Source organism: Euprymna scolopes, chromosome 32 (genome assembly GCF_053919585.1).
Source record: "Euprymna scolopes isolate OS-2025 chromosome 32, ASM5391958v1, whole genome shotgun sequence".
NCBI lineage: Eukaryota > Metazoa > Mollusca > Cephalopoda > Sepiida > Sepiolidae > Euprymna > Euprymna scolopes.
Window position 1 is genome coordinate 36700443 of NC_136513.1, and position 26045 is coordinate 36726487.

Here is a 26045-nt window from a genome sequence, read left to right on the forward strand (position 1 = left end):
GTATTCACCTCATTCAAAACTGTCCCGCACAAAATGCTTACTGCTGAATACCTATCGCCGTCACGTCAATCAAAAACGCACACCTGTTTTTTTTTAACACTTTACTATTTTCCAACTGCGCACCGTGAAGGCTTCGTTTTTTTTTTTTTTTCTCACATTTTCGGGTTTTTTTCACATACCCCGAAAAACACCCGGGCAATGCCGGGTACCCCTCGCTAGTCATAGTCTAAACCAACTTTAACATAATTTGAAATTAATCCCAAACTAGGTTTTTCTTAGTTTGCAAAGCTGGCTTATTTTTGTTTGTATTGTGTAGAAAGATTGGGACAAAAAAATAACCTTCACTTCACCCAACCAATCCATGGGTAGTGGTCCTACTCTAAAAACCTAAATTATTTTACGGATATTTTTTTGATAGTTAAATCAATTTCTGGTACTTGCACAGTTTAATCAAGACATTAAAAAATGAAAATATTGAAAAAAAAAAAAAAAAACGCTATATTGCACGTATCCATTATGGAATAAAGTTCTCCAAAATAAATTTCACTTAATTTCATCTAGTAGTTTTTTTTACTACAAAAAAATTTATTATGATACCAAGCAAAAGGTTTGATTTTTAGGAAGAAAAGCTAGTATTAAAGATGGGGAGGGAGTGTCAGCGCTTTAAATTGAGTTATCTCCCCATGGCGTGTTCTAAAAATTCAAACAAAAATTTAAAAAATTCAAAGTGCTGTCATAAAAACGTGTTTTTCCGCTGTAAAAAAAAACAAAACAAAAAACTATTCGATCAAATTAAGTGAATATTTTTTTCAGAAATCTTCAGTTCAAAATAGATACGTACAATATAACCTTTTTTTTTATTTCGATATTTCCATTTTTACTGTACAAGTGCCCAATCTTTTATATTCCATCCAGGGCAATGCCAGGATATGGCTCCTGCTAGTCTGTCAATAATTTTAACTCTCAAATTTTTTTTAAGAGATAGCTTGAAATATGCTCTAACAGGAAATGTAAATATACTAAATCTGTCAATAACCTGACTAACAAACGTTTATCTATAAAATTAATAAATAAACAAAAAATATAAGAAATTAAAACAAAGGAAAGGATCAAACCCGAAGCCCTGAGGCGAAGTTTGAAAATAAAATCGGCTAGCCAGAATGAGTTAGTGAAAGATGTTTGAATCTGTTTAAGTAAGAACCAAATTGACAGATGCGCGCCCGGAAAACATCGCAAAAAAAAACACAAAAAACTAACGTAAGGCAAATGAATGATGAAAACAAAAAAACGAACACGTGAAAAATGACTTAAATAAGCCTGTCTCGATATTAAAATTTAAAAAATCGGTGGATACCCGGGTGTTTTTGGGTGTGTGGTTGGGGGTGGATAAGCGAAGTAAAAAAAAAAAAACAGAAAAACGAACGTTACGTGAAAAATGGCTTAAATAACACTGGTTCAATATTTAAATTCAAAAAATCAAAAAAAAAAAAGAAAAGATATCTCACACCACGATTCGAACCCAAAACGTTTAGATAATGAACCAACGCGCTAATCGACTGACCTAACGTGACGTACATGAAATTTGTTCAGTTTTTCAACTATTTAAAGTAAATCAGGTCATAACGTCATCTGGCACATGCGTAGAACTGCTCATTGTCACGAGAAGACCAGTTTTGTTGACCCCCCCCCATCCCCCGTCGATTGTCGATTACGGGGTGAAAAAATGAACGTTTTTGGCCAATTTTTCGATAGTTTTCGAGCGAAGGATGGGGCTTCGATATGATACAGAGTTTGTGAATTTTCGTTGTGTCTGTCGAAAGTTTTTATCAGGCACACAAACATACACACATACATACAAACATTTTCGCTTTTATATATATAGATGACATCCTTTATCATAGAAAGGCACTTACTTTGTCAGGTACATCTTCATGTACTGCATGACCGCATTGGGGGAGCACCTGCATTTGAAATTTGCCTGTCAAGTAGAAAGCGAGAAAAAAATTAATAATGTTCATTTTCATTGACTACAATAATCGTTTTACAATGATTTACGAATTATTAAAAAAAAAACAGCAACAATGTGTGTGTATGTGTATGAAGTGCCTTCAATAAGTTTCCAGACTGCTTTTGTACATGCATTTAAAATTGTCGTAGACTCTTGAACATTCAGTATGTTATTACTATACATCTTATGAGATGACTGACCAATTTTTATCATATTAGCTACAGCAGGAATTGGAATACACCCTACTAAAGCCTGATTGTCATAGCTGGTAAATTTCAAAAATGCGATCTGGATGTGAGGACACTTTAGAAGAACAATATGCAATAAAATTCTGTTTTAAATTTGGAAAAAATGCCACAGAAACGTATGGAATGCTTCAGGCTGCTTTTAGGCTATCTTGCATGAATTCAAGCATCAGTTTTTGAGTGGCATAAGAAGGCAGGAAGTCTGTGAGGGATGGTGAGAGGTGTGGGAGGAGTAAGGAAGTCAGAACATCAGAGTTGATTGGCCAAATAAAGAATTTCATGGATAAGGACTATAGTGTGTCTATAGAGACAATACATGCACAGTTTGATATCAGTGTGGGAACTGTACACACAATTATTCGCAAGGAACTGAAAATGTAAAAAATTTGCTTGAAATTTGTCCCAAAGGTGTTCCATCCTTGTTACAGGCTATTTGACCAAGATGGGCATCAAGACAGTTCCTCACCCTCCCTATAGTCTAGACCTTGCTCCCTGTGACTTTTAGTTATTCCCGAAACTCAAGGAAAACCTTAAAGGCTGTCGTTATGAGACAATGTGACATGGGGGCCTTAAAGAAGTTGTTGGAACAGTACAACAAGCACATTACAGTCGGAGGAGATTACTTCGAAGGGGGCTAGAGTTTCATGTGTGTTCTATGCAAAAAAAGTTTGGAAACTTATTGAAGGCACCTAGTACTATTAAAAACTCAATAATTTATTGTCTTAGTTGTAATAAACTTGATAAGTTAGCAATAGTTAAATTTGTGTTCTCTGTGATATAAACGTTTTCATTTTAAAATGAAATAAGTACGTTATACATTGTAATTTGGCTTCAAACGTATAACATTTTAAAATTTAAACAATGCTTATATCACAAAGAACACAAAGTTGACTATTTCAAACCATGTGCGCCAAGTGGAATCTCCTGGACATAAAAAGAAAAAAATCAGTTGATGAAAAACACTGATTTTAAATTCTTTCCTGCTAATAACAACATGTCACAGTAAAAAAAAAAATACTGAAGACGTATTATGTTGAAATTATTAATAATTTTATTATGTCGAACGCGATTCGCACGTTTTGAAACCATTTCTGACGACCAGGAAATTTCCCATTCTCTTTGTTGTTTTACAAAGGAATTTACCCCACTTGTTAATTCTCTAACCGATATTTTTATTATGCATTCTTTCTAAGAATGTGAATAGATTTTCCAGCCAAATTTTATTTATAAAATATTTTAAAAGAATTAACAATTTAACTGGACATTCCATTTAAAACCTATTGTTCTTTAAAACTTATCTACAGGGTTCGATTCTCGTTTTATCTGATATCATTTTCATTTAACTAATTCTCTTTTTTTTTTACTTACATGAAAAGGAGACACAATCATTAATAACCATCACTGAACAATATACACATTATGAACTGAACTGTCTTTTTTCTCTTCCCTAAACTAATCATAGTCTAAACCAACTTTAATATAATTTTATTATGTCGAAATTATTAATAATTTTAAACAAATAAATGTTTCTGTATTTTATAAAACTTTTGCGTTGTAATTTTGCTTCAGATGCATAATATGCATATTTCATTTTGATACGTCAGAATCATGTGACATGTTTCATTACAGGACATCACTTGATTGAAAAAAAAAAAAAAAACCCCAAAATATTCACCCTCCGTAAAACTACTTCCCTACTCCCTCTATTTGATAAAAGCAAAAGTAAAACTCTTAAACTTTTTAGCCATGTCAAACGATCGATCACTGGCCTCTTCAAAGTTATGCTTTGAGGGTACGTTAGAAGGCAAAAGAGGCAGGGGAAAGCCAAGAAGATGGAGAGAAAATGTTTTTGATTGGACATCTCCCAAGTCGGGTGTCCATCAACCAACTTGCCATGGATCGGAAGGAATGGCGAAGAATAGGCCATGTGGGTTCGCAATCTGCACCAAACAAAAGATACGACTCATGAATGACATCAAAATTTCCTTCCAGAAATTTCTCAAAGCTCTGCCAGCGTTTCTGCTGACTGGGAACCTTGCTTCCAGTAGACCCTCCCCCTCCCAAAATGTTAGATCACTCGGCCTGTTATAAGTTTAACGGTCATAATGTTAAATTCTTACCTTGCATTTGACCAATTGTGAGATCTTTATCCAGACGATCAACACCTATGAACAAAAAAAATTAATTAAAATTTTTATAAAATAAAAAAAAAAAGTTTCTGATTTAAAATTGAAAAACCTTAATAATTTTTTTATGCCTTGGAATTATTTTTAGATAAGTACATTTTCATCTGAATATTTGTAAAAATCTCTTTTACAAACATTAAAACAATTTCAGAGTTTACATCGACCAAGTTCCATGGCTTTCTCTGAAGGAGGAAGTTCCATGGGAGTATGAAATCCACAAGCGGTCCCCAGTCACATGTATATCCCCGTTAGGTGAGATGACAACATTAGATTTTTGCAACTGTTGCAGAAAGGTGTCAATATCCACCTACATACAGTGCCTGGTATTTTAAAATTTGATTATTTATTATCTGGCCTTCATGCCGTAAGATTACAAATTGCATAATACTGTAAAACAAAGTCCAAATAAATATTAGTATCAATATTGATAACACGATTCCAAGCAGATAAAAAAGCTCAATATGTGAGATAGAAAAATAATATAAATAAAAATTCTGAGTTGAATTATGTAGAATTGCAACAAAATTTACTGTTTAATAATTATCTGCACTTTTTTGTCAAACAATAAATTTGTTGTAATTCTAAATAATTTAAATCAGAATTTCCATATATATATATATATATATATATATATATATATATATATATATATATATATATATATATTGGAAGCAAGTCATTATTTAAGCACATCTACAGAGTTCTTTTTTCTGATTTTGCTGGATATCTTTTCAATTTACTGAGCGGTCTTTATTTTTTTCGGCTGGCATGTCTGGCGACAATCGGATGCATCGATTGAAAGCACTTGAGAACATGGCCAGACAAGAACTACTGGGCACCATAATATACAACATACCAGCTGAAATAAAAAAAGCTTGCTCGGCAAATATATATATATATATAATGTAAATACAGTCATATCTTGCTACAAAAAAATTTTTTTTTAAATAAATAAAAAAATATATAAATTACAATAGAGCACTATAAACGACCCTTGTTGAAATTCAATTATTTTCAATTTTTGGATATTTTCCTACTGGAAAGAAATATATATATACACTAGTGGGGGATGGGGTCTTTGCTCGGGCGTAAAATATGTTTAAATATGATATTTAAAATCTGCTCAGATTTTGTATACATTATTATAGAGCCATGATTTCAAAAGTTAAAAAAAAAGTATTTGGGTGCCACCAGCTAGAATCGAAACTGAAAGCAAAACTGCAGCATTCAAAGCAGGTGATGTTACCACTGTACTAAAATGACATGCATATGGACTGATTAAAAATTAACAATAAACTAAAATGAATGCACAAAATGTATAATGATTTTTTTTAAATTTTAACCCATTTTTTACTCCTTAAAAACTGTTTTGCTGCTTGAATTTACCATTGAGTGAGTCGCTATGCATTCTGAACCTCCTATATTCGGTTTGTTTTTCCCATTTTCACATGTTTTAACCAATATGAACATAATTTTTTGCATTTTATAACAAACTATTTGTGCTGTTTCATTTAATGCCATAACCAGCAAATTCTTAGCTATACTAATAATTTATTAATATCTTTCTTTCCTCTGAAAAGAAGAATAGCATTCTTTGAAACTCCACAGAATAAGGATTTCTTGAAAATTGTTTTTTTTGTGTATTTTGCCGAACAATAAATTTCCTTGCAAATTTTAATTTACAGTTTTAATTTCTTCCCCATATATATATATATATATATATATATATATATATATATATATATATATATATATATATATAGTCTTGGGAGTTTCTTAACCTTTAAAACTATATTAAAAAAACTTATTTAATTTTTATATTTTTTATCAATCGTTAGAAAACTTTAGTCAGTAAGTCATTTAATCACCTGCAATCAATGCATCAACTTGCTCTCTTGAATTCACCATAGTCTTAACGTTAATTGAAGGGATCATTGGTTGTTTACCATGAAACACTGTTTCGGAGATTTATGTCAGAGTATTGTAGAATTAAATTCACAATATTTTATTCAAAACAAGGAATACGAGACAAAGTGAAAAAACTTCCTTATTCCATGGAGTTTCAAAGATAGACTTTTCTCCACAGAAGAAAAAAAACGTTATCAAAAGGAATATATATATATATATATATATATATATATATATATACACACACATACAACATAATTATGTTGACAAACCGGTCAGTTCTCATAAGATAACCTAAGTTAAGCAATGTTGAGCCCGTTCTATATCAGATGGGTGACCATTTTGGAATACCAGATATTGTATGATTGTATGTCAGATATCAACACTTCCCTGCAATGAACCTAACATTATTATTTCGCCTCATGTTGGATATACATGTCTAGGCACCGCTTGTGAATATGACATTTATATGAAAATGGTTCAACCTGCCTAGAGTAAGTGTTGCTTCAGTATGGTAAACATTCAGTTTTGATAAATACAACCAAATAAGATGATTATGGTTAACATATAGAAATACTTGTAGAGGATCCATTTTGTAGAGGATTGACTTTGTGGAGGTAAGGTTACCGGTTATAAGAAAGCTGTTGATTATAATCTGCGTGTTCAATTACTAGAAGGTCGTCGTTTGTAATTCGGGCAGTATAATAAAACAATTTTTTAAAAATAGTACGTGTTACAAGTATATTTAAAAGACATTTAAATGAAGCCCACTAAAGCAGGATTACATACTTACATATGATGAGAATAATGGAAATAGTATGCCGACAAAATAGAGAAATATAAAGGAACAAACCGAGTTATGTGTTCATCAACGTTTCGTCTTCATTTTATCCAGAGGAAGTCTTGAAATGAAGATGAAACGTTGATGAACACAGAACTCGGTTTCTTCCTTTATATTTCTCTATATTTACATATATACCGAAAATATTTGTGGCGGTGAGGTTACTGGCTATGAGAAGGTTGTTGATTATAAGCTGCATGTTAAATTACTTGGTAGTCGTCGTTTGTAATTCGGATAGCGTAATACAACAGCCAACAATAAATAGCATGTGTTACGAGTAGATTTAAGAAAACATTTAAATGAAGCATGCTTTTTTTTTTTTTTTACACAGTGGTCACCACTTATCAAGGCCCGGAAGCCACTCAGGGATAAGGGTTATTACAAGTACATTACGTTAGTGTGGAGATTTGATTAAGTATTTACTTAAGGGGGGGGGCGGTTCATTAGGAATTTGTTAACGTTGGATTTGAACACATCCAAGTTGTAATCAGGTGGGAAGCAGGCAGACGGAACAGAGTTCCACAGGCGTGCAGTTCTAAGAAAGAAGCTTTGTTCATGGAATCTACGATAAATAGTGGGGGGGAATTTTTCACAGTGGATTTGGCTAGACGGGTATTTTTCGTGAAAGATTGGCGAGGGGGGACCAGAGATTGGAGTTCAGACGAGCACCTGCCATGAAAATAACGATAAAACAAGGATAGGCTCGCAACGTCTCTTCTGTGGGAGAGAGGTTGCAGAGTTAATCTTTCATAGGCATAGTCCCTTATGTCCAAGTGGAAATATGCTATGGTAGGGGTGAACGCGAGTAAAAAAATAAATAAATAAAACTCTGTAGACACCGTTTCCATTTACTTTTTCTTTTTGCAAAGTTCCGAGTAACTTGAATGAAAGCAGCAAGATAACCTTTTTAAAAAAAATCTAATGTAATCAAGAATCGAGTGTGATTTATTTATCAGGAAATAAAACAAGATGATCACTTTGCTCAAAACCGACATTTACAGCAACTTAAAAATGAATAGAGTAGAGTAGGTACCAGACTATATATATATATATATATATATATATATAAATTTAACTTGAAAATCATATAAGTTAAATGGTATTTTTAAATTTTTAGGTGCCAGTAGAAAAGTTGAAAAACCTCCAGTGCATATTCAGAATTTGCACTTATGGCAGCAATTAGAAGTACAGAAAATACAGCTAAAGCAGGATTACATATTCACATATACAGAGAATATTCATTTGCACAGAGAAGTTATGAACAATACAGAGTATTTGTGTAACGCGCACGCATGTGTGTATGAACAACCATATATGAAGTAAAATGTTCAGTACGCGTATTGTTTAATTGTGCATACGTATGTCTGATGTTTGTATGCGATCACAAGATGTTCATTAAAATATATGTTGAATGCTCGTTGTGCATATAAGAGTCCGTTAAGGAAAACGCCGTTCCGAAGCATGTGTGTAATTGTGCATGCGTTCAAATGGACAGTCAGACGATAAAAGAGGAAGATTAGTTTGGTTGTTTTGTTTTATGGCATATCAACCCTTTTTGGGTTATTTAATGCTGAATTCAATTATTTTGGAAATAGTATTCATGTTGCATCTAGTTATTTTGTAGAAGGTTTTTATTCTTCAAGTTCTTTGTATCTTCAATCGCTAGTTTGTAGCGTTTGGTTTGGTTGTTTTATTGTGGATTTTATCGCGTTTGTTTCCTGCCCTGCAGAACTGCATCATTACCAGGAATAAGTTTTGCAATGGGAGAGAAAAAATGGTTACAGCATTAATGTTTGGTACATTTTAAGTTAGGAAACCAATCAGGAAGTGGGGGAGATAGAAAGAGAAAGGAAAAATGGGAAGAAGGAAAAGGGAAAAGGTGGGTTGTTGGTTTTGTTTTTTTGGTTTTGCAGAACATAATTAAGTTTTGCAAAAGGAAGTAGAAAAACAAAAAACAACGTTAGGTGCATTTCGTCTCAGGAAGCCAATATCTTCAGACATCCTGATCTGGTAGCAGCGAGGAAGATAGTATTTTTTTTAAATATTACCTACATATATACTACCCTTCAGATTTACCTTTATATGTTTTACCTAGTTTTAATTACTTTTTACCATTTTATCCGCTTCCTTCATTCTCATTTCATTTCTAAATGTCATTAAGTTTTTCTATATTTGCATTTGTATAATTCTGGCCCTTCTCTTCTGACGAGAAACATTTAGCTTTGAAATGCCATGGTCTAAAGATGATTACGACAAGGGCAGGTAACCATTGTGTTACCAAAGATGTGTGTGTGCATGTGCATGCGTATGATTTGAGTAATATATTAAAATATACATTGAATGTTTATTTTGTACGCAAGAGTTTGTTAAGGTCTCCACGTGCTTTCTTTCTTCTATTGAAAAGGAAAACGCCCAGCCGAGGCGTGTGCGAAATATGTGTGCGTTCACATGGACAGTCAGACGAGAAACAGGAAGACAGAGAGATAGAAAACGTAACAAGTAAACAATGCCACCTGTCGGCCGAAACAGGGATTATGACAAGGGCAGGTAACCGGTGCATTACTGAAGGTGTGCGTGTGTGTATGATTTGAGTAAGCGCATATTAAATCCAAAGGCATGTGCCAATATACTACAATCTCAGATTGGAGTAATGGCAGAAGTATAAAAATGAAATCTGTACAAGAATCAAAAGAATGGTAAACTCACCTGCAAGAAGTAGAAGCTTAGGAATGTTACAAGACAAGAATTTTTCTGATAAACCTTTGAACCAACCTAGAAAGATACAAATACATTTCTTGACATATCATCGTCATATTTAGTTTACTGTCTGTTTTAGATTCTGTTTATTTTTATTTATTTATTTTTTTTTTCTACTCTTGTTCATCCCAAGCAAACATATTGATACTTGAACATGAGGAGCTACTATTTAGGACCATATCTACAGAGATACAATGTAAGGAGTTGAGCAGCAAGATGGCTATTCACATTACATTTAAATTTTTGCATGTTAGTACAGTCAAGGAAGCAGAAGATAAAACCAAATTTCTGATCTACAGACTTGAAATTTGGTATATGTAGTATTCATACACGTGGAAAACTTTTTAATCCATTTTCATCCGGGGGGAAAAAGGGCTGCAAATGGGTCAAAATTGAAAAATTGGTACTTGCAGGTCATCGGATTTTTATCTGTTTTTTAACTGTTTTGCGGATATGCATGCGCGGCCGTGAAACATGACAGCTTCCTTATGTTAAGAATGTTTGATTGTGGCAAGTTGGTCTAATGGTTATCATACCTGGCTCAGTCTCTTCAGGTTTTGGTTTTGATCTCAGCTCAAGCATTTTATTTTTACTTACAAAGAATTGAATTGTTTAGAAAAAACATAATACTCAGAAATCAGTATCAGAAAATTTTGTGCCTATTTTCCAATGCCAAAAACGATTCCTTAAATTATCTTTTTTTTTTTTTAATTTGATTTTCTTTAAAACAAAACCTTCCACTGTTGGTAATAATGATAAAATAAAAAATATTTGTTGATTTAAAAGCACTAGCAAAGCTAAAATCTATAGATCACCCCCACCACAAGTGTTTTTACGTTTGAGAAAATATATGCATATGTAATATATGTTTTTATAATAATCAAGAAATAATAATAATTTTATAGTTAAATATTTAGCAATTTATAAAGAATCGCAATTGGTAATTGCATTGGAATCGAGAATTTAGTATAAATAAAATTGGTAATTGTATCGGAATTGGGGAAAAATATTGGAATCATCCCATCACTAATATAATTTTTTAATTCTTGTAATTTTTAAATCGTAGCGCACTTTCGACATTATCATGTTCCACATACACGCCTCACCATCCATCACTATGCTAAGGAAGGCACAATTATTTCATACATGTGTAATACCCGTCCTGGGGTAGGTAAAATATTCTTTTGTTTGAAATTGCAAATGATACATAGACATTAAAAATTCCTCCATCCTAAGTATAACAAATATGTTTAAAATAAACTTCAATTTCTTCAATGTTTATACGGTCCCGAGCAACACAGGGTAGCCCTGCTAGTCCATTTATAAACCCATACACATTGCTGCACCGTTCAATAGACTCATCAGATATCAGCAAATCATCATCTGACTAAACAAAACTCGCCTTAAAACAAATCCTAATCAACAAAATTCCTCACCTGTCCAGTACTTATCTGTCTTGGATAAATCAATTCTCCAAGTATATCTATGTGGTAAGTTCTGTAATGTAAAAGATGAAGATATTATTGATTATAAATATTTATATACATATCATACATACAGTTGTCAGTATTTTATTTTAGAAATATATATAACATAACTGCAGAAGTATACATTTTTAAAATAAACATAATTACTGGAGTATAAATTTAAAAAATATATATAGCATAATTATGTCAGTACAAATCTAAGAAATATGTATGACATAATCAAAACAGTATAAATTTAAAAAATATATATAATTATATAACAGTACAAATTTAACAAATATATATAACAATTACAGCATTATAAATTTTACAATATCTATATATATCTATATATACATATATATAACATAATTAGAGCCATACAAATTTAAAATATATATAACATAATTAGAGCCATACAAATTTAAAATATATATAACATAATTATAGCCATACAAATTTAAAATATATATAACATAAGTAGAGCCATACAAATTTAAAATATATATAACATAAGTAGAGCCATACAAATTTAAAATATACATAACATAAGTAGAGCCATACAAATTTAAAATATATATAACATAATTAGAGCCATACAAATTAAAAATATATATAACATAATTAGAGCCATACAAATTAAAAATATATATAACATAATTAGAGCCATACAAATTTAAAATATATATAACATAAGAAGAGCCATACAAATTTAAAATATATATAACTAATTATAGCAGTATAAATTTTTTAAATTCCGTAGTAATCCATCGGTTTGTATAAAAAAAAAAGAAAACATTTGTATAGGAGGAAAATTTCATACAAGTATTCATATAAATATTTATATATGTCATACATACAGTTAGCAGTATATAACATAATTATAACAGTATATTTTTTTAAAATTCTGTATAAATCCATTAATTTGTTTTAAAAAAAAATGAATCTCATGTGAGGAAAAATCCACATCCATATATGTACATATCTAATCCTAATTCCCTCCATTGCACAAATATCAAAAAGTCTACTTATGTGTGACAACAGTCACGGAAACAAGAGGCCAAGAGTGGCATATGCAACACTCAAACATGAAACCCGACCGATAGGAAACAAAAAGTTATGCATGCACTCTTCCGATCGTAGCACACGTGACTATAGTTTGTAAAAACGAACATAAATGTGCTTTATAAAATGTCAGGAACTATCAACGGCACGCATGCATTCAACTTCTAACTCGACAGATTTCTAAAACCGCACTCACTCAGAGTCATTTTGTATATATGGTTAATTTGTGTATCAGAGGGAGAAAAGATTGACATTTTTTTTTAATTTTTATGCATGAAACGGTATTCGTCAGTTTCAAACTTTAATTTCAGCACTTCAAAATGTGATCTGGTCATTACTGCCAGCACGGATTTATGTTAAACGAAACATCTCTAAAATTGTCTAATACACCCAATCGTCGTAGCAACGAGTAGAGCATAGGCCCTGCCACGTGAAACTTCCTCAACCGCCTTTGTCTGTTTATGATGTGCCATGTTAGGGATCATCGTGAACTGACTTGGCTCTACAAGCACCTCTCTGTTGGCATTGGTCCTGATTCTGATACAATTACCGATTCTGATACTTCTAAAATCTCTGAATATTTAGCCAAAAAATTATTTTTTTATATTCGGATTACCCTAAGACACTAATATGATATATTTTCGAAAATCTAAAAAGAAAAAAAGTACACATGCTAAATTTTAGTTTTACACAGAGTTTAAAATCAATAAATATTTAATAGTAGCAATAGAAAATTAAGCTTATAAAAGAAAAGGCAAGCTAAGCATATGGGGTCCTCCCCTAGGAGTGAAAAATTTACTTTCACCATGACTAATGTTTGTGTAAATGTCAAAAAATCCAAGGCATGGTTATTGAAAAAAGTGTGAACAGATGAACGATTTGGAGGAAATTTTACCCCTATAATGGCCTTTGGGGTGGGGTGTGGGGGAAGGGGGGGGGGGCAAAGTTATCCTGGAAAATCCTTTCTGGAAAGATTTACTTTCACCATGACTAACGTTTGTGCAAAATTTAAAAAAAAAAAAAATCAAAGGTCTGGTTATTGAGAAAAGTGCAAACAGATCAAATAGACAAATGGGAATGAATTATTAGGTCCAATCCTTCCTTTGAGGTGTTTATTTAGAATTACACTCATCTAAAAGAAACAAGAATGCAGAAACATCTTTATGATGTATGTATTTGTTACAGACCAGAGATGCCATATTTAAAAAAATTACGTAGATCAAGTAGTTTTTTTTTTAAACTAAGAAAATCAAAATTTATGATTTTTTTGTAGTGTTGGAACGATTAACCAGAATCAGAAATTTGTGCCAAATTTTCTGATGCCAAAAATGATTATATCAATTGTCTTTATTTTGTCTGTGTTTAAGACTTAATTTTCAATTCCTGGTATTAATGATAAAGTAATAATTATTTTATAATGATAAAGTAATAACTATTTATGTATTTTGAACTACCATCAATCCAGCGTGGCCGTAACTGAGATTGAACTCACTACACAAGTTTGTAATGTAATTTGAATCTTGTCGGTAGCTGAATACTTGATGCTTCGCCAGGGCTATCAAGGTTATTTTTTATCGCGACGCTATCACTAGGTGCTTACCATGGTTCAGAGAGTCCCATCTACCCTCGAAGAAGGATAGACTGCACCAGTTTCTCAACCTAAACTACCAGTAAAACCTATAGCTCTCCCCTATCCACAATTGTATTTTTACATTTCCAAAAAATATATGCACATATTACACAGGTATTTACTATAATCCGGCCCCTACTTAAAAAAAAAAAAAAAAACAAATTTATAGCTAAATAATTAAATAATTGGAGTCGGTAATTGTATCAGAATCTGTAATTATATTGGAATCAGAGGAAATTATTGGAATCATTCCATTACTAATTTTTAGTGATTTTAATACTAAATGAATCGTCTCCCTCTTATTTGATTATCACCGATGAAAACACAATTTGCTTTGTAGTAAAATTTTATTTTTTTACTTAAAAAAAAAAAATACTGATCAATTTACGTGATTTTTGGAACATGACGCCTTAGTTCTGTAGCGAATACATAAAGATTTTTCTGTATTTTTTTTTTTTTTTTTTAAATTGTAATTTTAAATAAGCATTAAAAAAATTAAAAGAATCGTTTTTGGAATTAGGAATTTAGCACAAAATTTTCCAATTAACTAAAAACTTATGAATTTCATGATTCTCGATTCCAATTAATAGTCGCGACACTAACAATGCTCAGTAATGGCCAGGTCACATTTAAAAGTAGACTTCTTGATATCTGTGCCGTGGTGAGACTATATATATATATATATATATATATATAATTTTTTGTGCATAAGATTTGCTATTATTATCTTCATTATATATTTTTGTTCATCTCTTTCAATGCCCTGATCTCTACCACATTGTTTTTGTTTTTGTTGCCCGGGTGTTTGGAGGTGTGTGTGGTTTTGGGTAAATCAAAACTCCGGGAGGGGGGGGGGGTAAAATAAAAAATAAAAAAAGGTTTTGGTAGGTAAGTATGAGGATCGAACCCGAACCGTTGAGGCAAAGTTGGAAATTAAAGTGTGAAAAAAAAAAAGAGTGCGACGGTTTTAACCAGTGGGCCACTGCGAGATGCTAACGGAAACACATTTGAATTTATTTAATTACTTGGATTTGGCAGGTGTACGTTTTAATGACTTAATGAGGTCAAGTTTGACTGCGGGATAGCATTTCATTTAGCGCGGGAATGCTTCTTTTTTTTTTTTTTTTTCCCAAGACGTTGGGGGTAGGGGGAAACAGCTCCCCTTGTCCAAATTGAATAGCAATTGTTTGATATATGGAAAATATTTCCACATTGATCAAAGCTGATTGCTTTCGGGCATTTCCGCCGATAGACGGAAAATACTGCCAGAATTAGTGTCGCTTTTATTATAGGAAAAACACCAATCCACATGCGCTGAGCGATAAATGTTGAATATTTATCTTCCCGAAGTCGAGCAAATTAAATAGACAGGCGAGCTCCATTGTTAACTCTGAGATATTACGATTTACATGTGATATAAAAAGTTTTAAAAAGTTGTTAGGCGACTGACCGTTTCTCTGAAAAAAACCTTTTGTAGACATACAGAAAAAGCGAACACACATACATGCATACATTTTCGCTTTTATATTTATAGATGCCTACATATATCTCTAAAATTGTTAAGAAAGCTTAGGGTGTGTTGGCATCACAAAGGAAGAGTGATGTTAGCCACTCTCTAAACACCTATTTACAACTGTGCACGGCCATGGTGCAATCACACTTACAATTCATATCATCAGCTTGAAACCCATCTTGTTCAGAACATCGGCTGGCCTTAAACAATAACAAGTGAAGCATGCATGGTCCCCTATGTGTGCACAGTGAACGAGACATAAAAAAATAACCAAGTTCAGCATTTACCCCCATCACCCCATTTAGACCCCAAAAGTCCCCAGGGGACGCCAAATCCTGGTTAAAATGAACAAACGGTGCAGTTTTAGGCCTTAACATATGTAGATTTGAGTTCTGCACAATGCAAAAAAAAAAGAAATGACTAAGTTCATCATTTGCCCCCCCCCCACATTTAGCCCCAAAAGTATCCTAGGCCTTAACATATCTAAATTTGAGTTCAGCACCATGCAAAACTGCTAAATAGACATCCACAGAAAACTTTTGGGCAAATATGGTAAAATAGTTTAAAAAATGGAGTGTTTTTATTAGCTCTAAAAGTATAGACAAACAAAATTATATAGAAAGAAATCAGAAAGTTTTATAAAAATCCAAGGCATCAATTTTTTTAATAAGCACGAAAGTGTCAATTTTAGCCAATTTATCCTGAAAGGCATTCAGGGCAACCGAGTTTTCCCAATAAATCCGTAGTGTTACTTTTTTTACTCATATCATGTTTAATGTTTGTGCAAAATTTCAAAAGATTCCAAGATGTAGTTATTGAGAAAAGTGCAGACAGTCAAACGGACGAAGGGTGAAATTTACAGATCCACCCTCCTTTTGTCGGGGGGGGGGGGTCCAAAAGATGCTTATTTTAGACGAGCATTTATTTAGGAAAACAAAACTAAAGAAAAACCTTTATGGTGTACCTACTTGGGATTTGGTATATTTCGGCGGCAATGATTCTGCGTCAAATTAGCAATTTGTCGTTATAGTGAAAGTTTTTTTTATATTTTTAAAACGAATTAATTTGATTTAAAAAAAGAACTTCAAAACACAATACAAAAACAAACAATAAAACTCAGTCATCAACAACAAGACTATATTGTCATATTGTTTTTCTTAATTAAAATTTTTTTAAAATATTTTAATGTTTTAATCCTTAAAAAATTAATTATAAAATAATTAACTGTTATGAGGGACATAACTACGTATCGAACCGGATATGAAACAGTGCATAAAAGAGCTACCATTTTAAGGTAGGGGGTGTCTTGTTTGCTTGCAGTCTAGTTTACATTTTAGTCTTGCAGTCTTTCCCTGCAGCCTTGCGTCCTACCAGTCTCGCGTCTTACACTCTACAAGTGTACTCCGGTTAACCAAGCTTCCCAGGGATGAGCGTTTAGTTCTCACACACTAAGTTCCTTTTTCTTTACCTTCATTTACATTTATCTAACTTCAAAAGCAAGTAGCCATTTTGTATTTGTATTATTGCGAAGTACTAATAAACCTTCCTTTGTTACGCATCCCACTCGGCGTATTTTGTTATATTATTATATACCTAGTAATTGTCTGTATTTTTTAGATGAGGGGTTTTCATTTATTGAGATTGTCAGACTGACTTCCTCATCAAAGTTTACAGTTACCCAAAGGTGCTGAGTTCAATCCTGAACGAAGGCAGTGAAAAGTAACATTCAAAACAGAGAATCAGCAACTATGTCCTAGAGCCTAGCTGCAGTCCGAACACAGTACCCCCATAATAATAATAATAATAATAATAAAGGGTTGGGTTCGAGACTCCTTAGAAACGGTTCCCCAGTTCGATACAAAACACCTGATGAAGGCCAGAGGGCAAAACGGCCAAAATGAGGAAGTCAGTCCGACAATCTCAATAAATTATTATATACCGTTGAACAGGATATAACATTAACCAAAAGAGTTTTTTAAAACATGATTTTTCCTTAAAAAAAACAGTTAAAATAAAACAAACTTAAAAAATTTTGAACTGCATTTATTTGCAGCACAAAAAAACAGACAATAACACTCAGTTGTCAACATCAAGACTATATTTTCGTATTTTTTTTTTTTAAAGAGAACTTAAAAATAATTTTTAAGTTTTTCATCCTTAAAAAATTAATTAGAAAATAATTAATCAAAAAGAGTTTGGCAAAAACATGATTTTTCTTAAAAACAGTTAAAGTGATTTATTTTTATATTGTTTTCCCTAATTTAAAAAAAAAAAGTTATAAAATTTTTTAAAAAATGTAACTTGCATAAGTCAATACAGAATTGTCCCTCCGTCAAATCTGGCTATGCTGTAACGTTCCATTCCCACCTACTTGTCATAGCATGAAGATGTTATACTCCAAAAATCACAAAAAATTGATCAAGCATGTCTGTTTTATTAAAAATCAAACTTTGCAATTTTTAGCAATTAAGCATTTTTAGCAGCGATTGTGAGCCCCATAGTGAGTTAAGCAAGAACTAACCAGGGATGAATTTCAAATTCAATCAGATATGGCGACCGGTTTCTCTTGGACTGAACAAGTCATAAAATTCGATTTTCTTAAATAAAAAAAAAAATACTACTCGATCAAGTCATGTGATTTTGGGAATATGCCATCTTTGTTTCATGATAAAGACTTTTCTGTATTTTCTTTACTTAAAATTTTCATTATAAATGCAAGACTAAATAAACCAAAAAAAATAAATACGTGGAGCTTGCCAATGTGGAAATATTATTTCCTTATATCAGGAGACAATTGCTATTCAATTTGGACAAGTGGAGCTGTTTCCCCCTACCCCCATCATCTTGGAAAAAAAAAAAAAAAAGCGTTCCGCACTAAATGATACCCCACAGTCAAAAGTTGACCTCATTAAGTCATTAAAACGTACACCTGTTAATTTAAGTAATTAAATAAATTCAAACGTGTTTCCGTTAGCATCTTGCGGTGGCCCAATGGTTAACGTCGCACGTTTTTTTTTTTCACACTTTAATTTCCAACTTTATCTCAAGGGTTCGATCCTCATACTTACCTACCAAAACATTTTTTTTTTTTATTTTACCCCCCCCCCCGGAGTTTTGATTTACCCAAAACCACACACACCTCCAAACACCCGGGCAACGCCGGGTAGCCCTCGCTAGTCTATAATATAAATCTCACTTGTCTGTTTAAATGTATGTATGTATGTATGTTTGTATGTCTGCCTAAAACTTTCGACAGGGGCGCTGGATTTTCACAAAATCAGTATCGTTTTCAAGCTCAACCCTTTGGATGACAAATATCGAAAAATTGGCTAAAAACATTAATTCCTTCACCCTCAACTGGGCACTTTTCTACAAGGAGGGGAGGGTTCATTTTTTTGCTGACATTTTTGCAAGTCATTCAAACTTTGGATGTTGCATAAAAGACGTTATTTCGAGCACCTGTGACATCACAATCGCGGTGGGTGCCATTGATAAGACCGTTTTTTTTGGTTTTTTTCACCTCCTTTTCCTCTAGCATGTTACAGGTTCGAACCTGCTTACTACTCCTGATTTTTTTTTTTTTTGCTTGCACAACCAACACCCTTACACACACCTCCACTTTCTTTTCCGCCTTCGAGTCACAGGTTTGAGCTTGCCTGCCTAGTACAACTTTGTTTTTTTTTCTCAACACACACCTACAAGCACCCGGGCAATGCCGGGTACCTAGGCTAGTTATTTAATAAATATAGAGGTTGCCACCTAGAGGTCATGAGTACGCGTAGTTATTATTAAAAAAAAATATACGTCAAAGGCATATGAATTTATTAGTATTTAATACTGACCGTTAATTTTGAAAGTGGATCAACGGAGCTTTCAATTGAATTATCTCTTAAACTATCATCTGATGAGCACGGATCCGTCTTGCTTGCACTGTCCGCAGGATTGTCACTGTTTTCTGTTTCTTCACTTTCATCCCCCTCCTCTTCCATTATTGTCGTCTTGGAGATGTCGTTATGAGAAGGAGTTTCTTTTGTTTCTTCATTCTGATGTTCACACGTTGCCGTCTCGCCAGTGTCTACACTATAAATGACATCATAGTATTTTTAGAAAAATTATATGGATAGTAATAATATTTCAAACTGACCTAATTTGTATAATTTTATTGTTTTTTTTTATAAAGATCGGGGATAAAACAGTTTTTTTTATGGAACTCACTTGAAGAAAAAGAAAAGACCAAAACCAACAACAGTTTGATTCCGTTTTGAAAAATTTGGTTTTGTTGCTTTGTTTTATAGAATATTTTTCCCTTTTAAGGCTAAATTAGGAACTCTCATTTGATTGGATGTTTTGATTTATGACACATTAACCCTTTTTCGAGTTATGTAATGCCAAATCCAGGAATTTTGAATAAAAAAAAATTTTGGCGATGCAAAAAATAGTCGACACAAAGTTGGCAGCAAACAGTGAAAGATAAAAAATTATTTGTTTAAACATTGTAATTTCGCATACCCATAGGCGGTCGAGTTTCAATCCGCACTGATTAGCTGTGATAGAGTGAAACAGTACTAAATGTGGATGACTATATATATATATTGTATTTATTTGCTTGCCCACCAAAGCAAATTAGGCACAAGGCCATTTTTAATGTGGGGTAAAAACCAGCTCCCCTAAAAGTAGGCAAAAAGGGGGCACTCTGGTTACCAAAAATAATAATTGTCCCAGTATAGAGGGTTTCCCCTCCATCCTCCATTGACTGGGACAAATCATCTTAAGTGCAGCATCTACAGAACAGATGGTATTTATTTGCTCCCCCACTGAGCAAATTAGGCACAAGGCCGTTTTTAATGTGAGGTAAAAACCAGCTCCCCTAAAAGTAGGCAAAAAGGGGGCACTCTGGTTACCAAAAATAATAATTGTCCCAGTATAGAGAGTTTCCCCTCCATTGACTGGTACAAATTATCTTAAGTGCAGCATCTGCCGGAACAGATACTAAACTTTGATCCCGGCCCGAAGGCCAAGAACAACAGAAAAAAGGCAAGTCTCTTATATATATATATACATATATATAAAATCAATAAATATTGCATAAAGTAATATATTTTTTATAATACTAAAACAAATTCAAAACAATGAAACAATAAGATTTTATTTATTACTGGGGGGGGGGACCTTGACGGTCATAAAATATACTTAAATCTATTTTAATTCATGCAGATTTCATATTTATTATTACAGAGCCACTTCTCTATTGAATATATATATATATATATATATATATATATATATTGTGCAAAGTTTTGTTGAAAATTCAAAGACTCACGTTTTCTTTTTTATAACCTTCGTTTATTTCCTGGATTTTTCCATTACAGCTGTTTCATTAATGAGTTGGCAATTTTACGATTTATGTTTCCGTAAAAATATTCTGTCCTCACCAACTTCTTCAGATGTTTATCCATTAGGTTTTTACAACAAATGGTATATTTTTTAACATGCTGGACATCGTATTCGGGTAAAAAGATTTCCACAGCCATGCTTCCTCACTTCCTCCATCTTTTGGTTTTATGTAAAGATAGTTTTCTATTTTAACCCGTACTTCCGTATTTTTATTTTTTATTTATTAATTATTTATTTTTGTTTTAATTTTCCCTGTTTTTCCTATATGTTTTTTTCTAATTATCATATGATTTTATATAATTTTATTCCTATATTTATGCTGTTGATTTCAATATTGTTTTTTTGCTTAGTGTTTGAATTCGTATTATATTACCTGATGCAGGGGAGGTCACTCTCGTGGTATCATTTTTTATCTAGGATTACCTCCCTTGCATTTTTTTTCCCTTAATCTGCTCTAGTGCATGAAATTAAATATTTCTTTCTGTGTGTTACTTAATCCATACTATTAAAGTGGTTGGGGTTTTCTTTGTTTTTTTTGCCACTCATTAATGAAACAGCTGTAATGGAAAAATCCAGGAAATAAACAAAGGTTATAAAAGAGAAAACATGAGTCTTTGAATTTTCAACAAAATTTTGCACTATATATGCTCTGCACCTATTAAATAGACACATTGAGCTTAACTCAAAATTAATGGTGAATGGTTTTAAAATAACAATCTAGACCCGTTAAATGAAAACAATATACATTGAAAGTAATGACATTTCAAAAACAAACTTTAATATATATATGTCAGGGGTGTAATTTGGCTTTCAAGTGCACCTTATGCATATTTTATATATATATATATATATATATATATATATATATACATTTACATGCATACATACATCAATGCCTCCGTTCAGTCTTGAAAGACAAAGGAGATCCCCTGTAGGGGCAGCTGTGCGTGTAATTGTGAGGTAAGGTTTGCTCAATTCTTAACCACACCTCACCTGAATCGGCACTGTTTGAGTCCAGTGGCAAGGAGAAGTCCAGGACGACTAGAAACAATGCCGAGATAAGCGGAGAGCACATACAGCATTTGGAAGTCCCAAATGGTCACCCATCTAGTACTGGCCAGACTCATCGTTACTTAACTTCAGTGATCTGACGGCGGGAACTGGTGTGTCAAACATGATTATGACATATATACATATGTACATACATATATATACATATATATATATATGTGTATGTATACATATATATATATATGTATATATATATATATATGTATATATATATATATATATATGTGTGTGTGTGTGTGTGTGTATATATATATGTATATATATATGTACATACATATATATATATATATATATATATATATGTATGTATATATATGTACATACATACATATATATATATATATATATATATATATATGTACATACATATATATATATATATATTTATATATACATACATATATATGTATTTATATATACAGACATACCTATATATGTATTTATATATACAGACATACCTATATATATATATATATATATATATATATATATAGCACTGATTTCAAAAGTTCAAAATAAAAAAAAATGACTTGGGTGCCATCAGCTAGAATAGCAACCAAAATATTTATCATTCGAGACGCGTTCCTTCATTTAGTACTTCAGTCGTATTCGCTATCATTTGAGCTCAACCCAAAGATAAATGAGAAAGTTACAAAATTAAACCACTTTTAGCTAAGATTAGTTTGCATATGCATAAATTAATAGAAATGCTGACAAGTCGTAATGAACATTTTGCATTTGAACTTGCCGATTTCTGTATGTGTCATCCATCCAAACAAAGATTTTACTCGTTATTATAAACCATCTGTGGTGTATGATTACTATTTCCTGTTAATTTCAATGTTGTGTATCCGGTAGTTTAAGTGTTTAGTGGTTAAATATTTACTCAGACAGACACATGATGATTGCATCGTCTTGTCAGACGAGTGCCACTCCCCCAGACACTTAAAGTCCATGAGCCCAAAAATGACTTCCATCGCCACAGGACCATTTTAATAGATAAATTCCTTAGGGAGTATCTATACACAGATGATGTTACTGAGTCTTAGCTTTGTATGACAGCTAAGTCTCTCTCTCTCTCTCGGTTCAAAATATTGAGATCCAGTAACAAGTAAGAGCAAGATAGCCAGCCACAAGTTAAACTGCAGACCAGCTTAATGCGGGTACTGATCTCCCGCTTTATGGTTTTTTAAATCAGAGATTTGCCTCTCCTAGAAAGGTTGCCTTCACCACGGCTTACGGGAGCCCTCTCCACCCCAACACACACATACATACAAACACACATGGTGCTAGTTGGCCGTTGACCCCGAAAAAGGGTTCATTCGCCCTTTGGAAGGTCTTGTTTTAATCCTTCAGGGAGACTAACCACCCTCCTCACCAAACAAGTCTGGTGGGAGAACCAGTTTAGTCGCCGGTGACCCGACCATGAGGCAGGTAGTACTGGGTTACATGGTACCAGTAGCATATGACATGACCTGACATATACATACATACATCTACTGTTTTATTTATATAGAACTTTATGCAAAAATGAATTTAATATAATTTTTATCTAACATTGTTTGCTCCTGACTTTGACCAAAATTCTTACGTTTCAAGTTGTTTATATCTTTAAATATTTATTCCTGGTGTTTGGTTTGGTTGTTTTGTATTATGTTATATCAACCATCTTCAGGTTATTTAATGTCAAATCCAAAAATGTTGAAAAAAGTTTTTAATGCTTAAAGTTGTTTATTCATGGTGTTTGGTTTGGCTGTTTTGGAGAGAAAAGTAGCTTTGCAGAACATGATTGAGTTTTACAAACAGAAATAAAAAAAAATAACATCAATATTTGGTGCATTTAAGTTAGGAAGCTGATATCTTCAGACAGCCTGATCTGGTAGCATTTGAATTCTGTGTAAATAAGTTTATGTGAAGTGGGTGAGATTTTTTTTTTTTTTAACTAATACGTCACCACTTATCAAATCTCAAAGGCCACTCAAGGAGAGGAATTAAATAAGTGTCGAGTGGATGACAAGACAACACTGTGATGATTGGTAATGTTGATGGTGACCGAGCAGAATTTAATTATTTAAGAGGGTGACTCAACAAGAATTTGTTTACATTAGACTTGAAAAATGCCATGTTGTAGTCATCTGGAAAGCAGTTCCATATTGTTGTTCTACAGACAGGCAGTTCTTTTGTTCATGGCAGTTTCATTTAGTTTTAGATAGAGAAAGGGGTGTAGTTTCATGAGGTTGAAATGCAATTAAGGTTAAAGGATAAAGAGTAACACAAGAAAATAAACTGATGGTAAAACAAAATTTAAAAAAAAAAACTGAGTTAAAAACAGAAAATAAAAACAATATTCATGATATTGATGTTCTAGCAACATATTTTAAATGATGATTTTTGGTGCTGTGACCAGGATATTTTTATAGATGTAAATCTAAAAATTAATAAAGGTAAACGTCAATAATTCAGACAATGAAGCTTTTTAAAGTTACCTTTTCACTTGACCAACAATAGAAATTCGAGCAGAGTCTAAATTACGAACTTGTCCGCTGCGTACACTGAAACAAAAAATATACAATTAAACAAATAAATGATTCTCTATAATGCACAAACAATAATGAACAAAAAACAGAGTAATATACATAGTCAAAATCAAGTATTCACATAGATATGAAAAGATTCATGCAGTGAAAAACTAAAATAAAATGCAAACATTTATTTATTAAAATTCAGACTTCTTTATTTATGGATGCTACAAATAGATATTTTTCTCCATCTCTCCAGAAAAGTAGTCAAATCTAATAATACTAAGCTAGTAATGACAATGTTGCTATTTTACTTTCGTCCCAGTCACCATATCTTAATTAACCATTCTGTTTCTGATCGTCTTTGTGTGCTAACCACCTCCCCACCCATTGCCTTTCTACTAACCTAACTTCCTATACTTTTGTTCCAATAATTAACTATTTCCTCTTTTGGTTATAGTTTTTTTCTCATTTTTTTTTTTTTAAATCACTTCTAACACTTTGGGATCGGGGCATCATACTATCACACATGAGCAACAAAAAAAAAGTATGCTGTTAATTTTTTTTATGGTACAAAAACACTAGAAATGAAGCAGTAAGAAAACCTACCTCCACTCAATAGCTTCTTCAAGAGATTTGAATGATGATGGGCGACCTCGTAGGAAACTCTGCATGCTGCTCAACGCTTCCATTGCTGTACCTGTAAAAGAATCAAACATAGAATTTAGCAAACTATTTTTTTGGTTTACCAGCTGGCAAAATCAGTCACTTATTTATTGAAATCAAAATTAGTATCTGCTTCAATAAATACTTGATATGACAAGATTTCCATCTACAGACAGCTGGAAATGTCCTCTCAATTATAAACTCCTTTTTCTCTGATAGGTTTATAAGAGTAATCGTCAATGGGCAGAAATCAAAAGTTCATAGTATCAATGCTGGCATCCCTCGTGGTTCCATCCTGGGCCCAACTCTCTTCTTGATCTTCATCAATAATCTCCCAAATCACATTCTTAGAATATTCATAGATATTTATGCAGACGACACTACCATCTATGGCAACACTTCAAAGGCTGCCAATGACTAAGATCTGATTCTGTCTCTTCTGATCTTAAGCATGTGGTGCAATGGTGAAGCACCATGTCTTGACAAGCTTCTAGGACTGACCTTCACTCCTGATCTGAAATAGAACATGTACATCAAATCTGTTGCCAAGACTGCTGGAAAAATGGTTGAATCATTCTACTGCTCCAGTAAATATCTCACTGCTGCTGATAGCTGCTCAGTTGAGGGTGAAGGAACGAATGTTTTTGGTCAATTTTCGATAATTGCCGTCTGAAGGACAGAGCTTTAAAACGATACCTATTTCATCAGGATCTTCCGCCTCTGTCAAAAGTTTGTGGGACATACAAACACACACAGACATTTTGCCTTTTATATAT

At 32.7% G+C, this 26045-nt stretch overlaps 1 protein-coding gene across 2 annotated transcripts in view; it reads right to left on the reverse strand.

The window, feature by feature from the left end:
* LOC145256260 (protein phosphatase methylesterase 1-like) overlaps window positions 1-26045 on the reverse strand; it is a 74529-nt gene that overhangs the window by 11159 nt on the left and 37325 nt on the right. For both annotated transcript variants that reach the window (XM_080114922.1, XM_080114921.1), the window contains exons 8-14: window positions 25213-25303; window positions 24571-24636; window positions 19462-19699; window positions 11382-11442; window positions 9895-9960; window positions 4374-4418; window positions 1914-1978 (exon numbers count right to left, since the gene is read on the reverse strand). In XM_080114922.1, the coding sequence (XP_079971048.1) occupies window positions 1914-1978; window positions 4374-4418; window positions 9895-9960; window positions 11382-11442; window positions 19462-19699; window positions 24571-24636; window positions 25213-25303 (632 nt within the window). The remainder of the gene's footprint in view (window positions 1-1913; window positions 1979-4373; window positions 4419-9894; window positions 9961-11381; window positions 11443-19461; window positions 19700-24570; window positions 24637-25212; window positions 25304-26045) is intronic.